Consider the following 9,345-nt stretch of genomic DNA (forward strand, 5'->3'; position numbering starts at 1 on the left):
GTGGGCCACTGGTGTGGGTAGGTCAGCGGATGCCCTGGCAGGCAGGCCTGGAAGATGTCTCAAAAACTAGCCTTGGGGCTCACGAGGGTGATGTTATCTACGGGAGTAATTAAGAAAGTTAAGAATCTTTATGACCATCACGTGACTCCTGAGCAGCAATGCTGGGAAAGCAACTCGGGGATAACGACTGGCACATAAATATCACTGTTTGAACTGTGCCTATACCTTTGCAGGGTTCGGGCCCCCACCACAGTTCCCACCTTGTGGACCTTCATTAACTTTTATAAAGCGTGGTTTCATTATATCGAAATGCCAATTTCTTTCCACTGAAAACAAATACAAGGTGGAACCCTCCCCTAGCATCCCTCAGTCCCCCCACCATGGGTCCTTTGCGAGTGGGCACCTGGCCGCCCTTGCCCACTGTTTAATCCCCAGCACGATTCCAGCATCAGGACATGCCCAACCTGCATTTCCCTCACAAACATTTAACATGGTTTAGTCCATCCGACTTATGAATTCTGAATGAGTGATTCTAACATAAGTTTTCAATAGGTTACCATTCTAGAACTATCCACTTTGAAAATAAGCACAAAGTACTTCTTTTCTCTTTATGTGCAGGAAATATCTAGAGACCTTAAAATTGTATTTACTACTCTTTTCAATAAGCTATCGATTTTAATGAAAATAATAAACTATTCAAATTAAAATATTCTGCAGCATCTCACAGAGCTCTGAATGTACAGAAAGCTGAGAAAGCTGACCTATTTCATCTCTTAAAGAACTGTTTACTATTTCAACCAAGGTAATGTGATAACTAGGTAATAGCTTAAGGCAGTCAGGCTTAAATGTAACACATTGTGTTTTAAAATTTGCTTACTGCAACCGTAAGCAATGGTGTGCTACAACCCCATCTTGTGCATTTTGTCAGAATTCTAACGCAGACTCCCAGGGTGCCACCAACACCCTGTCCACAGGGAGGTGCTTTCCCAGCTCTACTCCTTCCTACTTTAATTCCAAACTCAAAAAGACAGATTCATCTAAGCTTGAAAGAGGTGTTAGCAGAAATAGTCTGTAAACCCCAGAGTCCTGAGACACGGTTGGAATAGAGAGTTTTAGGGTTTTGGAAAGTAAAATTTTTTTTTCTTTTCTTTCTTCTATATCCTTCCCGCCACCCCTTAATAAAGTGAGTCTTTCTTGCAGTCATTTTCTACTTTTTTTTGTTTCAAAAGGATAGGGGTTATAGGAAATAATCATTAAAATATCCTGCTATAGAAAGAGATTATTGTGCATTCTATTTGGAAACTAAAAACCAACAAGGAAATAAAGAAACATATTGGTAACACGCCACTTTCCCCTAAGCGCTGGTTTTGTATTCCTCCGGCTGAGCTGTTCTTCCCATGGTGGGACCCCAGCCAGCTTTCTGTGTGCGTGCGTGACCATGGCAGCTTTATTTCCACCCCTCCCTTCCTAGGAACTCCACTGGTCCGAAAGGATGTCAAAGCTTGTCAGTCGGCCCTCCCCACGCTGATAAACTCAAGGATACTGGGGAAGAGGGAGGAGCAAGTTGGATGAAAGTGTCTGGGCCAGAGTGACCTGAGAACACTGGAGGAGAAGCCCCTGGCAGGGGCGAGGGTGTCTGTCTCCCGCGAGACCACCAGCTTGGCCATCACCTGCACGCTCTGGGTGCGTCTGGGCAGCCCCCGGCGGACATGAACTGCAAGGGGCACCCGTCGCTGCTGCTGCTGCTGCTGCTGCTTCCTGTGCTGCTGGGGCTGCTGCAGGTGAGCTGCGAGGGAGAGTGGGCACAGCTCCTTCCAGGCGAGGGGAGCGAGGGGGGGACTGCGTGTGGCCTGGCTGAGACTCACGCAGGAAGGGCGATGTGTAGCGGGGAGCCGGGGCTGGCCGTCTTTGGTATGGTGGGTAGGCAGCGGGGGCTCACAACTTACATAGAAGGGGGTTAAGGATCACAATCCATTTGGGGGAATTGTGGGGACAGACTAAGGGAACTTGTCTTAAAACTGGTTTATATAGCACATACGATTTGATTTTATTTAGATTACATCAACACGCATGAGTTTTCTAATGAGACCTCCATTTACACTTTACGTAAGATTAAGAAAAACCTCAATTGTCTACATCAAAGACAATTTGAGGAACCTGATGGGGATGCGAGGGCTACAACCATCCCCCCACCACCACCTGCAGCCATTGCCGCTGCTCAAATGGGAATACAAACAAAACCAGTGGAATCAGGATTAGGAAAACATGGGCTTGCCGAATCCTATAATACATCTTTTCTAACATACTGGTCCTGAGACACCCCAGTGCCCTGTGGGGTACATCCTCCCCCACTTAATAAACCCAACTTGTTCAACTCAAGGTACGTTCATGCCCCTGGTCATTGACTACAGGGCACTGACACCATGAAGAGCCTTAAAACGGCATAGTAAGGTGGCGAATAGTGCATATCCTATGCCTCCATTAATGCTTTGTAACAGCCACAAGTTCAGACATAAATTGACAGCTCCCCGCAAAAAAGAAAAATATGGGCCTGTTCCGTTTGTACTTAAAGTGGACAGAGTTAGTGTTGCATATGCTTCTTGGTTATGATCTGCTCAATTTGTTTTCTGCAGGTAGGGAGTGAGAATCACTTCTTCCTTTTAATTCCAGCTGGGGGTGGGAGGAGGCAGCACAGTGTTCAGGGGTAAAGACCATGGGGTCTGGATTGGGTCACTTAGCGTCCTAACCCAGGCTCCTCCACGTCCTGCTGGGCACCTGGGCTAACTTGAGTGTGGTCCTCATCGTGGCTCAAGGCGGACTCACCTGGGGAGCTTCAGAGACTCTCAGTGCCTGGTGCTACCCGAGAGGTTGAGACTGAACTGACCTGGGGCGTGGCATGGGTGTCTTTTTTTTTTTTTTTAATAACCTTGTTAAACCTCATTTTCTTCACTGAAAATGGAGCTAATAATTGAATTTACCTAACCCAGTGGTTGTGAGAATAAATGAGAAAATGCATAAAAGAGCTTGGCAGTGTGAAAGTTGTCAGAATCAAAATGGGGTTGCTTATGTAACAAAACAAAACAAAAGAAACAAAAGAAAACAAAACAAATCCTGACAAATAGGGCCAGGGAAGGCTATAAGAGACGGTGCTCACATTTCTATTCCCGGTAACAAAATCTATCACAAAAGACTCTGCAAGAACCACAACCTTGCACAAAGGCCACCAAAATCTTACACAAAAATGCTTCTGTGAGGACATCTGCCCAGCTACTGCCTGTCCAGCCTTTACCTGGCATTACCCTTATCACTGATTTTTGTAACCAAGGATAATAATTTCAAAACAATTACGTAATCCTAATCTTTTTCCTTTAAAAACCTTTGTCTTCCTTTATCTCCCTGAATATACACACAGTTTGCAATGACATGCATATTCCCATCGCAATGTCCTATTCCCAAACAAACGTCATTTTCTTTTAGTGAGACTCTGTGTTTGTTGCTCAGGTTGATGGCACAGCGACTAACGCTCGGCCCATGGGCTCTTAGGTCTGTGTCTTTCTGTTTCCTGATCTTGGTGAAAATGGTGGGCTCCGTCCATTCATTCCGAGCTCACGCTACACTATTTACTGGACACCTGCTCTGCACCTTTGTAGGCACAGGGGAAACCGCAGTAAACAGAACAGAAGGGAGAACCCTGAATTATAACCCACTCACTCTCACGGAACCCTCTGAAAGCCAGTCTCAGTTGCTTGGAGTTTGGAAAATTTTCTTGGCTACATTTTGCCATATCAAGAGTTGTGAGTGTTCTACTGTTCTCAACACTTTATCTCCACTGCTTCGTGGAACCCTGTTTAATAGCCCATGCTAGCATGGATTTTGAATATTTTGCAGATCAAATCCTGTCCTCGTCTTTCCTCCCTGCAGCTAGTTTCGCCAGGAAGGAGAATGGTGTCCTCCTCTGTCGTATTGATTAGTGCGGCGCCCGGCGAGTTAACTGACCTCTGAGGGAGTGCTGGGTGGGGGCGGGCAGTAGAGATTGTACAGTGACCAAACTCCAGTGTCTGATGGCAGCCGTTTTATATATTAATGGATTCCAGGAAGCAAGACAGATAAAGAAAACAAGATTCAATAGGTGTTAGTTAAAGGTCAGAATCCCAGACATTTAACTGGGCAGAGCTTCATAGCCAGCAGGTGCTCGGTTATTTGCCAAGTTGGCCATAGGTAACTTATTCCTTTCCACTTCTTTCCTTCCCCCACACTGGTTTATAACCATCTCTGACGTCCATGAGAAGTACCCACCCCACCCCCCGATCTCCACATTTAAAAACTGGTACCTGTTGTGCTGAAGCACTGTAACGTCACCAGAGTTTTCCTCTGAAATCCCCACGCCCTTGCCCAGTGACCAAGTTAAGACTCTGTTCTGCAGGTTTACAGATTCAGTGACAAGTAATGACATGCCCCGGACAAGGAGTCTTACTTCTCTTCTGGGTCATTTCCTGTCCCGAGAGCCCATGAACCCTCAGCTTTGGGCTGTGGCAGGCTTCAAAGACCAGAGAGGAGGGAGGTTTTAAGAGAATGAAATTGGACAAGGACGAAAACCTATTATGTTTTTTTGTTGCTGGTGGTATTTTTATCTAGGAAATTCTGAATCGCGTTCTCTCTAAAAAAAAATCATCAGCATTTATGCTCCGACCGATTCATTCTCTCACATTCTTTCAGCCCTTCATCCAAGACCAGCAGAGCTGGTGGGGACAGTGTGGTCAGAGGCAAAGCTGAGAGGGTCAGGAGGGGACGGAGCAGGCTGGACTCAGTCCTGAGAGCAGCGGGAACCCAGTGGGGTCTGATGCTCCGGCAGAGTGAAATCTACATGTTTAAAAGGTCACCACGCTTCTATGCAGAGACTGTGTTAGGAGAGTGTATCAGGGTCCTGGGGCTGCCAAAACAAAGTACTACAAACAGGTGGCTTAAAATATGAGAAATGTATTCTCCCACGGTTGTAGAGACCAGAGGTCTGAAATCAAGCTGTCAGCAGCCCCCCTCCCTCAAAGCCTCTGTGGGATCCTTCCTTGCCTCTTCTAGCTGCTGAAGGCCAGCGGTCCTCGGCCTTCCTTGGCTTGTGGCCACGTCAGTGCCATCTCTGTCATCACAGGCCTTCTCCTTTGGTGTCTGTGTGTCTCTGCTCTCCTTATAAAGGCACAGTCATCGGCTTAAGGCCCATCCAACCCAGAATGATTTCGTCTCAATTGGTTACATCTGCAAATGTCCTATTTCCAAATAAGGTCACAGGGAGCAGGGATGAGGACATCCACATATGTTTTTAGGGATGGGATTCAACCCGCAATAGGAGGATGGGGTTGGACAGTGAGAGAGCAGTCAGTTGGCTTCTCCAGAGGGTGGAAACTTCAGCTATCAGAGGTGGAAACAGAGAGGAGCTGGCAGACTCCAGGGAGCCTTAGGAAGTCAAATGGATGGAACTTGGATGTGGGGATGAGAGAGGAAGGGGTGTCAAGGGTGACTCTGGAATGAGCAGGCAGGTGTCTTTTGTTGAGCTGTGGAGCCCTGAAGACGGGGCAGGTTTGTGAGAACACAAGCTGTGCTGTCAGCCTTGGACATGGTGGATTTGGGGTGCTTGTGGGAGATACAAGCACAAATAGTATGCAGAGACTTGAACAGGAAAGCAGCAAACGCTTACTTAGCCCTTACTTTCCTAAGCACTTTGTGCTGAGTATTGTAAGTTAAAAAGGGATAAGAACAGCACCTTCATGGTTGGACTGCTGTGAGGATTAAATATACACACATATACATTTACTTGTGTGCGTGTACACAGATGAGGACAATCAGACTCAGGTTAAATTACCTGCCTGACATCACACAGCTGGTGAGGGATAGAACAGGATTTGAACTCAGGCTGTCTAAATTTGTACATCCACATGCTAACCGCTAGTCCATAGTATCTGCACTGGCCAGTGTTGCAGCCACTAGTCACATGTGGCATTTTCCATTTAAATAATTTAAATAAAATTTAAAATTCAGTTTTACACTAGCACTAGCCACATTTTAGGTGCTCAGTGAGCCACGTGTGGCTAGTGACTAGCACGCCGAGGGCACAGGTGAGAACATTTCCATCCTCACAGCGTCCCCCGACTGCCCCGCCCGAGCTCAGAAGAGAGGTGTTGGGTGGAGATCTCAAGACTCTGCACAGGGCTCTCTCGTGGGAGATGCGAATACTGATGCCTAGGATCCCGGTTCTCCTTGAATGAAAGTTTGCATTCAAACACGAAACATTTTCAAGCATTTCAAGAAAGAATGGATTCCATACAGGCTTCTTCGTTCTGCAGTACCTCATATAGACACAAAGCCTTCCTTCACTCGGATAGTTTTCCCCCAAAATGCCGTGGCTACCCAGCCTGGGTGACACAGATTGTGTGCCACAAGTCTGCCACACAATAATATGCCTGCCTGGCACCCACTGATAAAGTGTTTGGGCAGCAATGCAGCTGGAGGAAGCAGCTTCTAGAAAGTTCTCTCCCCCCTCACATTATAGAAAGCATTGTGCAAATCTTTTAAATGATATCCTCTTTGGACAAACTGCCTAAAATTGGCGTGGGTGGGAAATATAAGAAGAACACTTACAAAGTCATTACAGTAAATGTAACAGTTTCTAGTCCTCCTACCTCACCCAGACCAGCCGTCTCACATTAATTTCTAAGGCAGGTACGAGAGCAGAAAGGAGACACTCAGTGATGTGGGATTTCGGGTGTCTGGGTGGCAGAGTGTAAACATTCACCACTGCAAACGTCTTCTGAGCGCTCCAGCTGGCTCTCTCGTGACTGCCGTCAATGCCGTTTGTGTGCTATCGTAATGAAATAAAGAGCCCTTAGAGAAAACCTGTCTCATACCCTCAATTTACGGAAGGGGAAACTGAGGCCCAGAGAGGCCATGAATCCTCAATATACTCCTTGTTAATAACCTCAGCCACCTGGAAATACATCTGTTTTAGAAACTGAATTCATTTCTTTATTCTTTTGCAAAAACTGCAATTTTCTATGTTTAAAATTATATACCTAGGTAGGCCCTTAATTTAAAACTGCCAACATTAATCAAGAAGCATTCATTGTCTGAATAAATCAGTTTGATATTTTGGAACTCGAAGGGTTTGAAAATTCTTTTCCTTCAGGTAAATAGAAATATAGTCTGTGGCAGGAAACAAATATTATCATTATTTTGACATTATCAAAACCTAATAATATCACCCACCCACCATGAGAGCGGCTGAGCACAAGAAACGAACATAAGAAGAATGTTTCTTCATGTACATGAATCCTCTTTCTAATACGTGGTCCACCGTGTGGTGACGTGATCTTGAATGAGGATAGATTCCAGCCGGTGCCAGGCAACCACAGGGGAGGGGGCTGTGGCAGGATCTAAGTGGGCTAATGCACTCACTCTGTCCCACATAGGCAAAAACTCTAGATATAAATCCTAGAGTTTTCAAAATTCCATTTAGTGAAAAGAATGGCACTGTTTTATACATTTTATACATTTCTGGAAATCTTTTAAATGTCCAGCTTAAAAGAAGACAGCTGGATTCTCCTCTCTGCTTCTGCATTCAGCCTGCTGTATGGTAAAAGCACACGAAGAAGTTCTGGCCCCACACAGATGTGTATTTGGAAAGGCAAAAATACCCTGAACAGGTAATTGTGGGCATCCTTTGCTATTACAGGCAGCAGTGTCTTAACAGTCACTTGCAACGTGGAGTCTGAAACCATAGTAATGAACTTTCCCTGCTCTCTTGCATTAAAATCCATTGGTCTCTCTTGCACTTGTTTTTTTATTATTTATTTTTTTTATTTTTTATTTTTTTGAGACAGAGTCTCACTCTGTTGCCTGGGCTAGAGTGCCGTGGCGTCAGCCTAGCTCACAGCAACCTCAGACTCCTGGGCTCAAGCAATCCTTCTGCCTCAGCCTCCCAAGTAGCTGGGACTATAGGCGTGTGCCACCATGCCCGGCTGATTTTTCCTATGTATTTTTGGTTGTCCAACTAATTTCTTTCTATTTTTAGTAGAGACGGGGTCTCACTCTTGCTCAGGCCGATCTCCTGACTTTGAGTGATCCTCCCGCCTCGGCCTCCGAGAGTGCTAGGATTACAGGCATGAGCCACCGCACCCGGACTCTCTTGCACTTTAAATGATTCTTTTACCTGATGTGCTGATCATTAGGAAGCCATCAGCTCATCGAGTTATGCAGATATTCCCAAAGTGGACATACTAATATTAATACCTCCACTGACATGAGAAAGATCTTTATTTATTGGGAAGCTGTCAAACTCATAGTGGTAGACACAACGTTTCTAAAATTCTGATTTTTGCTTGAAAGCTTAAATTTTGTCATTGGGAACAGATACCGTCCATTCTTTTTCTTGAAGTGACGGTCTCACTTTGTTCACCATCGAGGAACCGTGCATCAAATACCCAAGCCCGAATCCTCAGTTTGTCAGGTGTTCTTTGCAGTGAAATGGTGTTGCATCAAAAAAAGTGGCTTGTTCAGCTGGAGACTCGAGTAGGCACACGGGTGCTTCTCCTCGAGACCAACATTCTGCTTTGACACGCAGCTGTGGCACTTTGTGCGTGGTTCCCATCTAGTCACACGGAATATTTAAAAGATGTACTCTCAAGTGTTGCAATCTAACAAATTAATAATTTTTACTACTTCATCAGTTCTCAAGGGATGACAAGAATGAACAAATTAGCCAATTCTTTCATTCTTCCAGTTTGCTTTCTCTTTTCTGTTTTTCCTGCAAGTGCGTGGTGGGAAGAACACGATGGCCGCTGCCTTCGTTTGTGCCCAGGCATCAGCAGCCTCACCCGCTGTTGTTCTGCACCATCAGTGCACGTGCCACACAGTAAAACAGGAAAATGGCGCCTTAGTGTTAGTATGCAGGAGTTTGGCCTTGTGGACGCTGATAGGGTTATGTGATTTCAAATCACACTTTGAAACCCGCTGGTACAGAGAAACTTTCCGTGTGTACGTGGATGTTTATGATCATAGCATTTTTTTTGGTGATAATGAAAAATTAGAACCAAGCTAAATGACCATCACTAGGAGCGTGGATAAATATATTATTGCCTGTTTGTCTAGTGAAACGCCATACAGCAGTGAAAATGAATGAACTGGGGCTATAGCTGTAGCTATCGACATACACACCCACGAGAACTAAAGCATAGTGTTAAGTAAAAAGCAAGCTATGGAATGATGCTTCCTGCGAACCATTATTTTACAAAGCTAAAACCAAAACCATAAAGAATTATATATTGTTATGAATATGTATATATCATACATATTTATATA

General features: G+C 45.2%; 1 protein-coding gene across 1 annotated transcript in view; it reads left to right on the top strand.

The window, feature by feature from the left end:
• Nucleotides 1–1,709: 1,709 nt before the first annotated feature.
• Nucleotides 1,710–9,345, top strand: part of CDH26 (cadherin 26) — a 58,324-nt gene continuing 50,688 nt past the window's right edge. The window contains exon 1 of the mRNA XM_012656473.1: nt 1,710–1,781. Coding sequence (XP_012511927.1) covers nt 1,710–1,781 — 72 coding nt within the window. The remainder of the gene's footprint in view (nt 1,782–9,345) is intronic.

This window comes from Propithecus coquereli, unplaced genomic scaffold, assembly GCF_000956105.1.
Source record: "Propithecus coquereli isolate 6110/MARCELLA unplaced genomic scaffold, Pcoq_1.0 Scaffold503, whole genome shotgun sequence".
Lineage (NCBI taxonomy): Eukaryota > Metazoa > Chordata > Mammalia > Primates > Indriidae > Propithecus > Propithecus coquereli.